We start from the raw sequence: 17,821 nt of genomic DNA on the forward strand, positions 1-17,821 counted from the left end.
TTCTAGGCCAAAGAAGTAGTCGTTACGTTTCAGATATTATATTTAAGTATTTCGCTTCCCAGCCTTTTTTCTCAGTGAAGGCTTCCTTCGCTACTCTGTCTAACCCTTCACCCTCAACATTCCCTGTCTTGGTTTCCTATTTCATTTTTCTCTACAGCTCCTATGGCTCATCTAACATACCCATCTATTGTTTATGTTTTATCGTCGCTGTTAAAATGTAAGGTCAAAAAAAGGCAGGAGTCTTGTCTGTTTTGTTCAGGCTCTGTCCCCAGTGCAGCACAGGACAGTGCCTGGCACATAGTAGGTGTTCAATAAATGTTGTTCCACGATTCAGTGTATGAACTGCCTGAAGACAAAAGCTCGTGGCTACAAAGAGATCAGGATGTGGTCTACTGAGTCTCTGGCCTCAGTGGGGGCATTCAGGAGGCATTTCCCTGTGTCGGCGACTGTTTTTTTCTGCCACACGTAGACACTGAAAACTGTGGTCTGCCGATAGCTCTGGGATTATAGGACTCCTCAAAGCCCGAATGAAGGAACTAGCCAGGGCCATCAGACAAGTGAGGCACAGGGAAGCCACTTCTCTGGAGGTTGGTGAGAAGAGCCAGATCACAGGCCCAGCAGGTTGGTAGAGGGCAGGGGGCAGGTTGGCAACCAGGGGGCAAGTGGGGCGGCGAGCGGCAGCCGTTAGGAGCGGGAGCGCAGACACCCGCAAGTGGCCTAGAGCGCGCACCCACCAGCCCGCCGCAGGGAGCACTAACGTAACCTGCCGAACTTCCGTTTTATAACGAGGGGAGGGGTGTTCAGGGCTGTACCTCGTGGCAGGGTCGTTGCGGGGACTCGCGGAGATCGTGCAGGTGGCCCTGAGCCCCGCTCCGCAATGTCGGAGGGCTTGGGCAGGCGGCGCGCAAGCGTGGTGAGGCGACGGCGGAGGAAGGACAGGTGGTGGCGCCTGGAGGCAGAGCCTGCGGCCGGGATCCCGGACGTCAGCCGCGGGTCGGCGTGGGCGGAGCCGCAATCTGAGCAGGGCGGAGGCCCGGGCGCGGAGGTGTTCCCGGGGGCGGGAGGCGGCAATCTGTGTCTATAGGCTCCCCTAGGACACGCCGCCTGAACCTGGCCTTGGCCAGTTAAGCTCCGAGTGGTGCCGACACGCTGCGCGGTTGCTCACTCCTCTCACGGCGCCCAGCCGTACGCACCTGCTGCCTGCACCTGCTGCCCAGCCCGCCACAGCCCGGCCTCAGCATGACGGACCGGGTGGCCTTCGACACGGATATCGTCACCCTGACCCGTTTCGTCATGGAAGAGGGCAGGAAGGCCCGCGGCACAGGCGAGATGACCCAGCTGCTCAACTCGCTCTGTACTGCGGTCAAAGCCATCTCCACCGCCGTGCGCAAAGCGGGCATTGCGCACCTGTGAGTCAGGCCTCTGGCCATCGGGCAGCAGCGTCCTGTCTGTTCCGCTGGGGATGTGTGGTCCCCTTCCTCCTAATGCCAGCCTGCCTGTCTGTCTGACAGATGGGAGTCTGTCTCTCTCTTTCCCTTTTCCTGGTAGCCTCTTTCTCCCAAAGCCTGTCCAACTGCACTTATGCCCGGGCTCCCCTCCCTTGAGCTTGGGGGTGCCCCAAGGTGGGGGGGACCTGGCTCACAGTCCACAGCCGTCTCCATTCTGCAGCCCTCTCCTCTGGGCTGAGCAACCTGCCTTTGCACCCACTCTCCGCCTCTCCCTGGCGAAACTGGCTAGCCAGGCTGAGCACCTGGCCTGCCCACCATACCCAACCGGGCCTCCTACAGGAGAGTGCTGGCGCGGGTGCCTCCTTTCCCTTTGTCTTCTTTGACCTCCTTCACTTCCTCTGGAATTGGGGTCCCAAGCTCAGGTTTCTGATTTAGTAGTACCTCCCTGACCCTAAACAAGTCCCGTTAGGAAGAAAGGAGACCCAAGGTAGGCTGGGAGGAAGCCTGCATGCCCAGAGCTCCCAAGAGTAGCAATGATTGTGAGCAAAGGGCTGCTATAGGTCTGGGGTGTCTGAGAGTCTGCATTTCCAAGAAGCTCTGCGGTAGGTGGTGCAGATGCTGAGAATCTGCACATCATGTTGTGTGTGTAGCAGAGGAATCATGGGCCATGGGATTCAAAGGGCGCCTTTTTATGAGGCTTTTGTAAGTAACACAGATACCCTTCGGTTTACTCTGGTGTGCACAGGTACTTTATATTTAGATTGGTCCTTGCCTTAGCTGAGATGTCCCTGGGCTTTCAGACTGCCCACACTGCTTCCTAATGTTTCCTACACTTAGGAATACTGTAAAAATGTGTATGATGCTCATAGCTGATCCGAAAAAATATAATGTGGACGACCTGGATTCCTTTTCTAGTGAGCTGTCTGGCTTTGGTCCCATACAGTGGGTTGGCGGAGCTAATTCTTAAAAAAAAAAGGGGGGGTGTTGATCACGTTTATTCAGATGATAAGCAGAGACGGGCCTTGCTGGGATTGGAACAAGTATGTTAGGAAGGTGGTGGTTCCATTACTATTTCACCTACAGCCACTCTTAATATGTTTCTAAGGAGCCTTTGTTTTAGGAAATCCTCAGTTAACATCTTCGTTCAGATTTAATTTACAAGTATAGGTGCCCTCACCACCTTTCTTGCCTTTGAGGACCAGGGAGCTTTGTGAAAAACGGTGCTTGGCATTTCTTGTATTATTTAAAAAACATGTCAGTACCTTTCAAAATCCTCAAAAGACTCAGAAACCCAAGATGTGCTCTGATGTGTATCTTTCTCACCTTTAAAATAGCCTCAGCCTGGGGCGCCTGGGTGGCTCAGTTCGGTTAAGCGTCTGACTTCGGCCCGGGTCACGATCTCGTGGTCCGTGAGTTCGAGCCCCGCGTCGGGCTCTGGGCTGATGGCTCAGAGCCTGGAGCCTGCTTCTGATTCCGTCTCCCTCTCTCTCTGCCCCTCCCCCATTCATGCTCTGTCTCTCTCTGTCTCAAAAATAAATAAACGTTAAAACAAAAAATTAAAAAATAAAATAAAATAAAATAGCCTCAGCCTTAGAGGGACCTGGACAAAAGGGTGCTAGATAAGAGTGTATATTTAAAAAAAATTTTTTTAATGTTCATTTATCACTGAGACAGACACAGAGGGACACAGAATCGGAAGCAGGCTCCAGGCTCTGAGCTGTCAGCACAGAGCCCGAGGCGGGGCTCGAACTCACAAACCGCGAGATCATGACCTGAGACACAGTCGGATGCTTAACCGACTGAACCACCCAGGTGCCCCTAGAGTGTGTATTTTAGACCAGATAGTTGTAAATACCAGATTAAAAAAAATATTGCTGTTGTGGGGCGCCTGGGTGGCTCAGTCCGTTGAGCGTTCAACTCTTGATCTCAGTTCTGGTCTTGATCTCAGGGTTGTGAGTTCATGCCCCACATTGGGCTCTGCGTCAGACGTGAAACATACTTGAAAAAAATATATTGCTGTTATTACTATAAGCTACCTAATAAGTTGTACTCCTTGACAAAACTTCAAATCACTCAAAAGAACACAAGGGAAAAAGTGAAACTCATCTCATATCCATTTCTTGGGGTATCAACTATTAATAATTTACTGGTTATCTTCCCAGATACTTCTTTATACTCATACAATTTTATATATGGATATGTATTTACATATGTATACAGCCTATATGTAATATAGCAAACAAAATGGCATCACAATATATTCTTCTGTAGTTTGCTCCCGTCATTTAATATATATAATGAAAAGCCTTCAATGTCAGGACATATAAATCCACCTCCTTCTTTTTAACTGTTGTGTAGTGTTTCATGAGCTATTTAGTGTATCATGGGCTATTTAACCCTTCCTCTATGGTGGGCATTACACAGGTCTTTGTTTTAAGCAGTGTTGTACCTATGGAATAGGGGTTGATGCCTGGTTGTGTGGGTAGTTGACAGGGGAGGACCAGGAACTTGGACACTTCTGAACCCCTGTGGGAAAATAAGAACTTGGTTATCTCAGTATGACATGGTCAGTTGGGCAGGCAGCAGTAAGACAAGATCTCAAGCCAGGCCTCCAAATTACATTCATTATAGGCTTTGATGAAAAGGCCGTGCCTGCAAATAACTTGTTACTGCTGAAGACTTGCCCTTAGGAGGGCATGTACCCAGAGGAACAACATGATTGCAAATTTGCAGGAACCTCACAGAAGCCAGTTTATAGAGCTCAGTCATGTCTTACCAGGGACACATCAGTTTAAAAGTAGAGTCTGGAGTGCGATATCTCTCTTTCTCTCTCTCTCTCTCTCTCTCTTTTTCTCTTTGTCTGTCTCTCTCTCTTTCAACTGATAGTTGCTGTTGTAGCCAGCTTCATTGTAGTTGATAAGACATTCATAGAATCACAGAGTTTTGAAAGACTTAGAAGTCACCTAGTCTAGCCCTCTTTGTACAGATGAGGGCCCTGAGGGTGGGGGGGGGGAGGGGAGGGCTGAGGGTGAGGTGCATAGACCTGTTGCCCAGGCTGGGAGTCTTTATACCACGCATCTCTGACTTTATTTTCCCCAAGTCAGTTAAAGCTCATCTGACTCTAAACCTTACCCATTAATTTTATTTTTGATGCAAATTAAGAATTGTACCTCAAGAAGCCATTGTGCTTCTAGAAAACCTGTTCTTGAAGGCTTATCTCTGTGCTTCTGCCTCCCCTCCATCCATTCTCTGGAGGGAAGGTAATGACATTCATACAAGGGGCAACCCACCTTCTGTTCTCCCAAGGAGAACAGTCAGCCTGTAAGTGGATCTGATGAATTTATGGTTCAAACTGAAGTGATTGCTCTTGTCTTTGTTTTCACTCCTTTGGGAGAAAGTGGTTCTCCAGTGGTTTAGGCTTTTGCTTAAGGCATATGAAGTTGATTTCCCTTTGTACGTGTTTCCAAATCATTGCCTGAAGAATTCGCTGGTTCTGTTTAATTCAACAGAACGTTATTGAACACCCACAATGTGCAGAATTCTAGGAGAGATTGAGGGATGAGAACAACAGAGAGTTTATGCTGTAAGACAAGTATAGAACTAGTTACAAAACACAATAGAGTTCCTGAAAGATGCTTTCATAGAGATGCCAAAAATACAATGTGGATGGATGCAAAGGATTGTGGGGCACTGAGATGGGCATTGGCAGTGAGCAGGGAAAGATGATCCCAAGTCCTGATGGCTAGAGAGCATTTTGAGGTGAGCAGTTGTGTGAGGGAAGGTAAGGGGTGGTGAGAAGATATTTCTGGAGAATGTGCTCATTTAGTTTGACTAAAGCAAGGAGCACATGTGGTGGGGCATTTGTGGATGTTAAATTTGAGTGTGTTAGGAGCATCCAATGGCAGGGGTGAATATATTTTGCGGGTGTGTGCAAAGGGGAGAGAGTGAGTACAAGTTGTTGAGTGGGTCAGTGGCATGATTAGCAATTAATCTGGGGAAGATATGGCTGGAAGTCTAGACTTGGAAGGCAGCTGAAATATTGGGAAAAGCCATTGAGGGTGGGGAGTGAGGAAAGCACTGAGCTGAGCTGGAGCATTGGAGGGGAGTGGAGAGAGACCCCAGGGAAGTCTTGAGTGTGGATTGGGTGAGAAAGGGCAGTGAGGTTCTCAAAGAGAAGGTTCTAGCAATTGAGAGTAGGGCCATGCCATCCAAAAACAAAGCAAAACAAACCCCCAAAACAGAATTCCAAAGCAGAAGCTGGTTTTAGAGGCTGGGGATGGATGAGAAGGTGATTCCAACATTTTGGAAACGTTAAACTTGTTATGTTGGAGCGCTATCCAGTTGGAGGTGTTGTTCAGCCTGCTGTTGGATGGGCTGTGTGGGATTAGGGCAAGAAATCCTGCCTCACGGTTTGGCCACTGGATTTTGGCACCTTTGCCCTGAGGCAGAGAGGAAGAGGGGAAGAAAATCAGGACTGGATTTAACAGAACATGCAGGAGTTCAGAGCATGTTTTGGGGAGCAGTGGAGTTGGGCTTGGAGTCCTGCTGTGCTATTCAATTTCTGTGAGGATTTGGGCAATTGATGGAATATCTCAGAGCCTCAGTTTTCCCACTTATAAGATGGAGACCACCATTTTTCTTAAACCTCAGAACGTTGTGTAAGGATGAATTGAGTTCATTAAACAGGTACCAATATCGTCATTACTTTGTTAGGCTGAAGATTATTATTATTTTTGTTATAAACTGGTATGTCTTTCTATTTTGCCTTTCAATCCATAGTAGTTACCCATGTGCACTCATACATTCCCAGGCATGTATTTCAGGATGGAACATTATATATTAGAGCAACGTTGCACCATCAGGTCGATTACAGGAAACCTCTTATACTGCTCATGTGGTATCCAGAAAAGTTGCTTTAAAAAAATTTTTTTTTAATGTTTATTTTTGAGAGAGAGAAAGAGCACAAGCAGGAGAGGAACAGAGAGAGAGGGACACAGACTTCAAAGCAGGCTCCAGGCTCTGAGCTGTCAGCACAGAGCCCGATGTGGGGCTTGAACCCACAAACTGTGAGATCATGACCTGAGCCAAAGTCGTACACTTAACCGAGTGAGCCACCCAGGTGCCCCAATAGCACTTAAAAAAAACTTTTTTTTTAATGTTTTTATTTTTGAGAGAAAGAGATACAGAGCATGAGTGGGGGAGGGGCAGAGAGAGGGAGACACAGAACCCAAAGCAGGCTCCAGGCTCTGAGCTGGCAGCACAGAGCCTGATGCGGGCCTCAAACCCACAAACCCTGAGATCATGACCTGAGCCAAAGTTGGACGCTCAACCAACTGAGCTACCCAGGTGCCCCATAAAAGTTGCTTTTATATATGGGGTTCTCTTGGTTGTTTGGTGGAAAAAAATAATAAGGAACTTCAGTTTTAATTTTGGAATTACAGATCAGTTAACATGTTTATTTTCAAATTTGCAGAGTTTATGATATTGAATTTTTCAAACTTTATCAGATTTATTTTATATTTCTTAAATTATCTTCTCCTTATTACCAGAGAGTGAACTGTAACTTCCTTTCCATACGAGAAGCACAGCCAGTCACAGGGAATCCTATTTGTCTGCTTTTGACTGGCAGGAACACAAGCGAAGGTTGGGGTTTGCGACTTTTGAACGCTGTTCTGGTTGGCATCTCTTCTTCAACGAATTTCTTTTTCTTTTTTTTTGCTCCAAGCATTTGTGTCAAAGTTTTTTGTTTTTTTTTTTTATTGTTTATTTTGGAGCGGGCGGGGCGCCCGCCCCCGGGCCGGAGAGAGAAAGAGGGAGACACAGAATCCCAAGCAGGCTCCAGGCTCCAAGCTGTCAGCACAGAGCTTGATGTGGGGCTTGAACTCACAGACCCCGAGATCATGACTTGAGCCGAAGTCAGTTAACCGACTGAGCCACTCAGGCGCCCTTTCAACAAACTTACGATGTGACCCTTGGATATCCCTGTTTGGGTGAACAGTTGGTCATTTACCTCAGAATCAATCAATAACAGGTCTTATTACGTTCCACTGCAGTGATAAGGAGTAAATAGTAATCTGTCTTCCTTTCTCTTCAGGTGGGTGTTCTGAAAATGAGCTCTTTCATTTGGTTCTTTTGTTTGCTGTCTGCTGTCCTGTTGAGGTCAGGAAGAAATGCTCTGGAGAGTTCTTCCCTGAGAGGGGTGTTGCCTCCAATCCTGGTCTCTCGGGCTGTGCTACAGAAATGTTGCTAAAGGCGGCTTTCCCCTGATCATCATAAATCACAAACTTTATGGCTGTGAAATGCCACATCCATTCTAGAAGTCATGTGCAAATTTGAAACACAATGCTAATATTTAACCCAAATGTCTAAGGCTTTTAAAATACTGGCCAAATTTAGCCTATCCTTTTAAGGAGTTCCCTATTATATGAATTAAAGCAATGTAGCTTTTTCAAATTTTTCAGGGAGGTTTACAGTGCAAGTGAAAGCAGATACTTTTCAAGTTGATTTTTGTTCCCCAACCTCCAAAAAGAGAACTCTTATGTGTCTACGCCTTTAAAAAGGAACAATTCACAAGGACTCAAACCTTGACAGGATGCTTCCCACCCTTGAATTACTTAGACTGCAAGGCCAACAATTTGAATAAAAATGGAGTGCATTTGAAGGTATTTCAAATGCAATACTATCCCCATTAAGACTCTTCAAATGCAAACTTTTGAGCACTTTCTTTTGTTGCCAGTTACCTGTGACACAGTTCTGCACTGGCTGACTTCTCAAAAGTTGCTGGCAAAACTGGTTTAGAGGTCATGGTTGCCCCTCCCCCATCATCAACTAACATTTACTCAGTGGACGCCTGTGGGGCTTGCTTGAGAACATCATGGCTGCCGTTTGGCTGCTGTGAACCAGGTGCATTGGTGGATTAACCCTCATCCTTACAAAATGTAGAAGCAGAAACAATCCATCAGGGAATTGAGGCACCTTGATAAATACTCAGAAGGAGAGACAGAATTTGGACCCAGGTGTCTCTGGTGCAGTGTTCTTGCCAGGACCCACCTTGGTTCTTAGCGTGGGTGTATTATTTCCAAGGAAAATTAGGGATGAGAATGGAATGATACCAATTCTTGCTCACTCACCTATATATGCCAGGCTCTATTCTAAGCCTATATCAATTCATTGACCCTCGCTTCCCCCATATATTACCAAGTAGATGTACTTAATTTTCATTTTTACAGATGAACCAAAGGTTAGAGATTTTAAGTGACTTTCCTTGGCTTGCTTAGCCTGTGACAGAGCCAGGACCTGAACTCCAGTAATCTAGAGTCCTAGCCTGTGTGATGAGGTTTTGGGGTGACGGTGGGGTTCGGAGCTGACGGTTAAGAAAGAATTCTTGAAGACATCTTTGGTGCAAAAAAGGCGATTTTATTAAAGCATGAGGACAGGACCTGTGGGCAGAAAGCTGCACTAAGGCTGTGAAGAGTGGCTTTTTATATACTTTGGGGCTGAGGGAGGTTATGTCAAAAGGGAAGTTTCCAAAGAGATTTTCATATGCTAAAGACTCACAGATTACTGGAGGCCTAGCTATTGTCAGGCCAAGGTTGTTCTTCCCTCTAGCAAAGTGTTAACATTGAGACCAGTAGGGAGTTCCTGGAGAAACTTTTACTCTGCCTGCCTCAAGTATCTGTCAATGGGCTGTAGGTTATACGGAGATTCAATTTTATCTGCCATTTTCTTCCTTCCTTTGTTCCCCCACATCACTATGGAGGAGAGGGTGGTGTTGGGGTTCCAGGAAAGGGAGTCTATAGGTTTCTGGAGATTTAGGCTATTAATAAAATTGCCTTTTTCTTGTAATTGACTAAGAGATTTGTAAACTGATGGAGACTCTGACCCGTCCAGCCATCTGTTTTCTGTCCTTTCCTTTGTTGTTGGGCAGCCAGGATTGTCTGAGGAATGTCACACATATCCTGCCTGGGGAAGGCAGGGGTAATGCTACTTGGTGCTTGCCCCTCAGCTTGACTTATGCTCCCTCATCACGTGGAGTTATAGCCCATGATGTGTGCCCTTTCCCTCTGTGATAACTTGCATTTAGGAAAAGCTTCGTTGGCAGATCAAATGACTAGCTCGGTCACAACTGATGACCCCATCTCTGCATGATCAGTGCCCAACTGAGTCCTCTGTGTGGGGTGGAGGGTGGAGCTCAGCCTAGAGGTTTACAGCTTGCTTAGGGCAACCCATGTTTTCACCTTTTGGCTTGATTCTCTTTCTCCACTGATCGTAAGGCATAGTTGGATTCTGGAAGGCTTTTTTTGACAGAGTTGTATTATGGTTTCCCCACAACCTTGCAGCCTCGTTTGCTGCCTGATTCTGGCCCCAGGGAACTGCAATTGGGAACTGATGTAAGAAAGAGCCTGGTGGTGTGTGAAAGGGTAGTTGGTTCCGTGCCCTCCTGTTCACAACAGCTGGCACGAAAGTTGCTTCTACACCAGGCTAGGCTTCTGGCCTCTGCTGGGCTCTTCTGGAATCTGTCTAGAATTCTGGTTTGGGGAACACAGTTGATTCACTTTCCAAGCCCTAGTTAAAGTGGCCGGGCAGAGGCATGGGCCGCCTCACTAGAAGCCAAGGCCCACATCTGCTGTCCATCCCAAAGGCGGGTGATGCTGCTCTGTCCTTGTGGCCATCGGAATACACAGTGAAGGCTCTTTGTCATCTATCCTTTGGGGCCTTTGAGGAATGATGACTGATCAGAAGGCAGACATTTCTTGTTTCAAGAGGGTTTCTGAAAACTTGGGAGAAAATAAGCTCCATGTGTTGTTCAGCTAATTAGTTCCTTGAGGGTATTTCTGAGGACGTTTCTCCTCTGTCAGAGTTGCAGGAGCCCTGCATGCTTCTGGCTTTTCATTGGGCTGTGGAAATGTGTTCCCTCAGGGACATCTTGCAGCTCTTCTGAGGGCCCCTCCTGTGGTGTGTTGGGGAGAAGCCCGACTGAGCATTTGTCCTGCCTGGCTTATCATCCCTGAGCGGAATAATGCAGGGGACAAACACGAGTCAGGGTAACTTTGTGTGCTAAGACAAAACGCAAAGAACACCCAGTGATAGGATATGAACTTGGTTGTAATTACTGTCAACGCGGCAGTCTGGGAACTCATTCTCCTGAACCCTGATTCTACCTCAGAATCACTTTCCTATGCCTTTATAAAAGACTTTCTTAAACACCAGGCGTCACCAGGGGAAACCCTGCCACAAGATGACCTAAGAAAGTTGTAAAGTACCTGAATTTTGAGTTTGAGGGGCCTAGAACATTATATCTCCATATATTTTGTTTTCATGTTTCACAAGCAACTGGAGGATAGTTGGGAAAGGGTCCTTCTCGTTAGAACAGCTCAACCCTCAATGGCGTAAAGAGGAGAAAGGGAAAGGTAACCACCCAACCTTGCAGGGAGTTGGAGCCAGAGAGGTGGCCAGTTACCTGCACTGGTTTGGCAGGGAACATGGCCATTTCAGTGCCAGGTGTAGCACGTGTCCCCAGAGTGTTATATGGCGTACCTGACACCCATTACAGAGAGGTGGTGTCACCCGCTGTGACCCAGAACAGGAGCTTAACACTCGGGGCAGCAGTGAGGAACCAGGCTGGTGGTCTTGACCATTCCAGAGCACTTACTGTTTCTTGTTTGTCTCACTCACTTGAATATAAGCTCTATGAGGGCAGTGGTCTCATCTGTCTTGCTCCACACTGTACCCCCAGCACTCAGAACATCTCCTGGGGGCATGATAAATATTGTGAAATGAATGGACACTCACACGAACCTCTAGGAAGCCTTGGAGTCTGACTCTTCTTCCCCCATACTGCTGGACGAGGTACCTGAGCAGGCGGGACATAGGCCGAAGTGTGAAATAGGCCTTTCCCATGCCTACCTCAGGTGCCTCGTCCCTCTGCCCCAGGCTTCCAGGCCTCTGTGGAGCTGTCCCCATAGGCCTGGCCCTCTGGAGACCATGCCAGTGGCTTTCCCCGGCATTCTAAGGTGTGGAATGACCTTGAAAGTCCATTGCTCCTATACTCATTCCTTCAGGCTCAGGTTTCTGCTCTCCTGGGTGTATGCCATTCATTCATGCAGAAAGTGTTTATTGAGGGCCTACTATGTGCTGGAAGCCGGGACACAATGGAGGAAAACATACCCCTGTCGTCCTCCTCACAGGAGTGAAGGATAAACCATCCATGCTAACATGATGGGGGATGAAGCCTGCGGGCTCTCCGAAACCCCCGCTTCCCCTCCCTCAGCAGGTGCAGATCCCTAATGAGGGCTCCCTTGAGAGAGCAACCAAGATAATTAACATTTTTTCCTACTACTACATGCCAAAGGCTGTGCTAAGCCCTTTGCGTGCCTCATCTCATGGAGTCCTCTAGCACCGCACAAGGTATCACTGCCCTCAGTGGGTTCATGCACCAAAGGAGGCACAGAGAGGAAAGCGACTTGCAGAGGTGAGGTGTGAGCTGGGTCTCTGTTAGAGAGCTCAGGTTCCTTTCCACAGCCTGTTTGCCTGCCTGAATTCATAGTGACTTTAGAAGGAGCAGCAGTGAGGGCCAGTGGGGCTAGGGAGGGAGGTGTATTTGGGTTGGTGGCCCTGCCAAGCCCCTGTCATTCCACCCAGAATCTGGCTGCCTTCTTTCTCCAGCAGCATCGGCCTCACCGTTGAGGTGAGAGAAAGATTATGTGGGGAGAGGACCCAATGCCTGGACCACGGGCTACAGCTGTGGGTCTGACAGATCCCTCGGTCTTTGACTCATGAACGAGGAGCGACACGGTGGGAAGGGTGGCAGTGGGCAGAGGGCTGGTGGGATGAGACACCATCCCCAGGTGGGCAGGTGAATGACATTGAGGCGCCACGAATGGTGGGCTTGCTGGGAAGCCGGAGTTACCTTCTGGAGACGGTCAGGCCAGGTCAGGCCAGGCCAGGCGTTTTGGGTGGCACGGTTCCCAGTGTTGGCTCCGGTTTGTCCGTCCAGCCAGAGACATGTGAGTTCTGTTTAGAGAAAACGCATTTGCAGGAGTTGAAGCAGGGGCTCCTGGGACCACTGGTTCCCAGGCAAGTGCTCCTGGCAGCCTCAGCGAGGGCTGACACTGTGCCCCTTGTCACCCACTCTCAGCTGTTTGGCGGTGTCTTCAACGCTCCTACTTGCCCTCCCCACACGCAATCGCTTCTCTTGGACTGTGCATTTTCTCCAAAACGTTTCCCTCTTCTCAGTGTTCCTGCTCAACACCGGGCTAGAACAACCTGCCTCTTACTTCATTCTAGCAAACTAGGCTGCATTTTGCACAAGCCACTCCGCTTCTGGAATTCTGCAATTACTGACTTACAGGTACCTTGAAAATAAAGTAGAAACTCCAGATTTTCCACTTCCTGCAGCTTCTCACTTCTGCTCTGCTTCTCTGGTTCAGACAAGCCTGTTGCTTTCTGGGTGTGAGCTTCCTTCTCTATAAAATGAGGTGATGCGACCAGTCAATATTTTCTTTCAGGAGCTTTACAGCTCTAAAATCATAGCATCCCTTGTCTTTGCTCATATCTAAGGCTCCCTGCCCCCCCCCCCCCCCCCCCCCCCCCCCCAGAAGTTTCCCTTGCCTGCTGTACCTCTCAGCAGATTCATTCTGCATTAAACCTGTGCTTCTGGGAGGTAAAGATTGGTTTTGGGGGGAAGTGAGAAAGATCAGTCTTTTTAATATATAAAGCACAGATATACACTATATTTGTAGTATTCAAATTAAAATTTCATGGAGGAATGTGATTAGGAAAAAAAGCTAAAAAGCCTTCTTAGGGGCCATTAAAAAACGGTTGAGAAACATGGATGTAACCACAGACGTGTGCTGGGAAACTTGATAGGTACTGGACAGATGAATAATCCAGGGAGATGACCGTTCTTCTTTTTTTTTTTTTTTTCTCCCAAACCATGTGTCTTCCTTCCTGTCTTCTAAATCCTCCTAATACCCGTTTCCAATGGGTTTATAGGTGCATTAGCATATTCTGGTGGTCATGGCTTATATTTTTGTGGCTTTTCTTTCCTCTAGCTATGGAATTGCTGGCTCTACCAACGTGACAGGTGACCAAGTGAAGAAGCTGGATGTCCTCTCCAATGACCTGGTTATTAACATGTTAAAGTCATCCTTTGCCACCTGTGTTCTTGTGTCAGAAGAAGATAAGCATGCCATTATAGTAGAGCCCGAAAAAAGGGTGGGTCTGCATTTCTACTGTTGAGGGGTTCAATGTAACCATTTTCTTCCTAGCTTTATAAATGGCTCCACTTGTTCAGCCAAGGTGGATTCCTAGGAATCATCCTATCTTCTTCTCAAACCATCAGTCATCATTCACAGACTGCACCTCACTTCTGTATCTGAAATTTACTGTCTACACCATAGTTCATGCCAATACCACCCCACCACTGAACTCATACACTGGAGAGACTCTTATGTACTCCTACTCATCCCCAACCCTAAATTTTTGTTGTCATGTTCAAGGCTCTTCAAAGTCTGGCTTCTGTTAACTACCTCTTTTGCTTCATCTCCACCCACCAAATAGCCAACCTTCACACTCACCTTTCTTGCCAATTTAAACTGTTCAGGTTGCCTGGGTGGCTCAGTCAGTTAAGTGTCCGACTCTTGATTTCAGCTTAGGTCATGATCTCACGGTTCGTGGGATCAAGCCCCGTGTGGGGCTCCATGCTGACAGCATGGGGCCTGCTTGGGATTCTCTCTCTCTCTCTGCCCTTCTCCCACTTGTGCACTCTGTCTCAAAATAAATACACTTAAAAAAAACTGCTTTCAATTCCTATCGCTGATTTATGCATTATAATCTATTTGGATCCCACTGATTTGATTGCTTCTTGAAGGCATTGATGGGTTATATTCTTTTATGTATCCCAGCATCTTGCCTGGCAGCTTGTAGGGGCTCAACAATAAATTGTTGTTGAAGAAGTGAATGAAAGAGTATAGCCAGTTTTTGAAGAACAGCAATCATGATTTGAAAAAAACCTTTTGAGATGTGATGTGCACTTATATGGGCTTTCTGCCTTTCCCTGTTTGAGATGAACTGGCGACAGGAAGGAGTAGCATTAGAAAAAAGCAATTGGAGGATTAATTTAAAGAGGTTGGCTGCTACCCAGTTTTGACCTTTATAAGAGGGGTGGGAAGCCATATCGGATTAACTTGTTTTACATCATTCCTAAAATACCACTTCATGTCAGATTCAAAGTTCATGTTTTTCTCTGCTGGGCTTCTCAAGGTACTTGGCAGTTTTAGGCATGTGGATTGAATTTTGTGTTTAATATCCTCTATCAGTTACCTCAAACTTCCCTGACTGTAACATGCCTTGATAATCGGCATGTTTCTGTTTTCCAGATGACAGCTTCCTCTGCATCAGCCAGGGTGATTTGTTAAGAGCAATAGGTCAGGGAATCAGAGAAACCTCTTAATTTGATGCAGAACATTTAAAAACCACATCTTAAAGTGGTGGATTTGGAGATGGAAAATCCCCAGTGGTGTACTGGTAAACTCTCTCCCTCCCTCTCTCTCTCTCTTTTTAAAAAAAAATTTTTTTTTTTAACATTTATTTATTGTTGAGAGACAGAGTGTGAACAGGGGAGGGGCAGAGAGAGAGGGAGACACAGAATCAGAAGCAGGCTCCAGGCTCTGAGCTGTCAGCACAGAGCCTGATGCAGGGCTTGAACTCATAAACCGCAAGATCATGACCTGAGCCGAAGTTGGACGCTTAACTGACGGAGCCACCCAGGCGCCCCTCTCTCTCTTAAAAAAAAAAAAAATCTCTGATGTGTAGCACATGCCAATTTCAACTGTGTCAATACTCCCATAGTTTATTTCAAGCTACCAACATGACATCACTGAAAGCACAATTGGGAAGAGATGTGCACCATTAGCTCTTGGGCACCCATAGGGACCAGCTCCAGCACACCGCTGAAAATCCAGTTCGAAGAGTGACATTTTGATAGTCCAACTACCACAGAGAGTTATGCCCTTTGGGAATCACAGTAGGGATATTGCTGAGAGCTCTGTGCACTATAACCTCAAGTATCATTATTTATCTGCACGAGAAGATTTTTTACAGATCTTAATTCTGTCTTTGCTTCACCTAAGGAATTGTTACGTTTTTCCCCCTTATGAATAAAGAAAAATAAGTGACTAACCTTGTTTCTTTTTTTCCTCTGGCTGCCAGGAAACTCAAACCAAAATCATGATCCATCTGTATCAACAGTGTAGGAATTTTTGACTTATTTATCTGTATTTCATCATTTTCATCTAGACCCGTTATTCTGTGTTCTCTTTGCCTAATGATCTTTTGGGATGTATACTTTGTTGTTGTTTTTATTCTGTATGCCACCTTATCCCTTCCATGACAGAGGATAAATGACTCACATTTCTTGAACTTTCCCCTAGAGTCCCTTGTTTTATCCCCTTAGTGTATTCTTGTTGTTTTGCTATAATTTTAAAAGTAAAGTTGTATTTCCTTTTTCTCTGCTCAGGGTAAATATGTGGTCTGTTTTGATCCCCTCGATGGATCTTCCAATATTGACTGCCTTGTGTCCATTGGAACAATTTTTGGCATCTACAAAAAGGTAACATGTAATATGTCAAGCCCCTTGGTTGAGATAAAAAGAAAAGTTAAGGTTGAGCACCCAGTACTATTTCTCTATGGGTGAAGCTGTCAGAATGTATATCATGAACTGGGAGGCTTGAAATGGGTTTGTATCTCAAGTTCCCACTTTTCCAGCATTAACGTCTTGATGATGATCCATTAAGTCGTTTAAAAGAAAATATAGGAAAACATGGGTGGGTGGGAAGAGAAAGCTATTTCTCTCTTTTAGCTATATCTTGCTTTCTTTTATGAGGGAAAATGAGAATAAAAATAAGGATCAATATAGATTTGTCACAGTGATCATACTATGTGAACTGAGAATTATATATACAACAATAAAGTAATAGTTATGTCAAAATTGTCCCTGAATCAGGAGTCTTCAAACCATGACTCCCTGGGGCCAAATCCAGCTCATTGCCTGATTTGTATGGCCTGTGAGAAGAAAATGCCCCTTTGCATTTTTATTTTATTTAAAAAAATTTAAAAAAAAAAATTTTTTTTTTCAACGTTTATTTATTTTTGGGACAGAGAGAGACAGAGCATGAACGGGGGAGGGGCAGAGAGAGGGAAAGAGAATCACAAGCAGGCTCTGCACTGCCAGCACAGAGCCCCATGTGGGGCTCGAACCCACAAAGCTGTGAGATCATGACCTGAGCTGAAATCAAGAACCAGACCCTTAACAGACTGAGCCACCCAGGCACCCTAGCCCCATTTGCATTTTTAAATGGCTGAAAAAAAAATCTAAACATTTTGTGACCCATGACATTCATATAAAATTTAGTTTTCACTGTCCATAAATAAAGTTTTAATGGCGTATGGTCAACTCGTTTGCTCACATATTGCCCTTGGCTGATTTTGAGCTGCACCAGCAGGGTAAAGTAGTTGTGATGGCGATTGTGATGGTGAAGCCTAGAATGTTTACCCTCTGTCCCTCTGTGGAGGGTTTGCTGCACACTGGTACAGCATGGGGCCCCAGACTCTTGGCCTGGGTCTCTCGCTTATGTGAACTGGGTGGGTAACTCTACCTCCAGAGCCTCTCTTTCCTTCTTTTTTGGTGTGTGTGTGTGTGTGTGTGTAATAACTCAAGTACACAGACTGGTAAAAAATAGAATGGGTCCCCATTGCCCATCATAAACATTATGAAATCTAAAGTATGTCATCTTGACTTCTGCCCCTCTTGTTTATTTTAGAAATAAAACCTCTGTAAAGCCTGAGCCCATTCCTTCATCTCAGTGGATGAGGCAGCTTCATTCAGCTGACCTCTGAGTTTCCTCCCAGCTTTCCTGTTCAGGAGACAGAGGGAGGCCACAGCTTGAGAGGCAGGACCACAGTTTGCACCTTATTTCTCAGAGTGATTTGTCTGGTGTTGCACATAATCTCCTTTTGAACACATGGAAAGTAGGACCACCGTGGGATGGTTTTCTTTCATCATTGGTATGGATTTTGGTTTTCTGTCTTGGCTGAGAGCCAGATCCACATCAAAATCAGTTTGGGTAATAGAAGATTCTAATGCTCATAACAAAAAGGCAAAGGCAACAACTCAGTTATTTTCCAAGTCATACCATGAAACATACATTCCTATTATAGACATGGAGGGAGGTAATTTTTACCTATAAAGTGTCGAATCCACAGTAGAGCAAGAGAGGTTTCTAGCAAAATTCTTCCTATGATGGTAGACTCCTTCCTGGTTAATGCCTTCACCAAAACTAAAGGAGTGTTGATGTTTGCCAGCCACAGTCTCT

General features: G+C 46.2%; 1 protein-coding gene across 1 annotated transcript in view; it reads left to right on the forward strand.

The window, feature by feature from the left end:
- Positions 1 to 901: 901 nt before the first annotated feature.
- Positions 902 to 17,821, forward strand: part of FBP1 (fructose-bisphosphatase 1) — a 27,615-nt gene continuing 10,695 nt past the window's right edge. The window contains exons 1-3 of the mRNA XM_040450249.1: positions 902 to 1,409; positions 13,502 to 13,664; positions 15,967 to 16,059. Of these exons, the coding sequence (XP_040306183.1) occupies positions 1,240 to 1,409; positions 13,502 to 13,664; positions 15,967 to 16,059 (426 nt within the window). The 5' untranslated portion in view covers positions 902 to 1,239. The remainder of the gene's footprint in view (positions 1,410 to 13,501; positions 13,665 to 15,966; positions 16,060 to 17,821) is intronic.

Source organism: Herpailurus yagouaroundi, unplaced genomic scaffold, assembly GCF_014898765.1.
Source record: "Herpailurus yagouaroundi ecotype Mexico unplaced genomic scaffold, PumYag 201, whole genome shotgun sequence".
Lineage (NCBI taxonomy): Eukaryota > Metazoa > Chordata > Mammalia > Carnivora > Felidae > Herpailurus > Herpailurus yagouaroundi.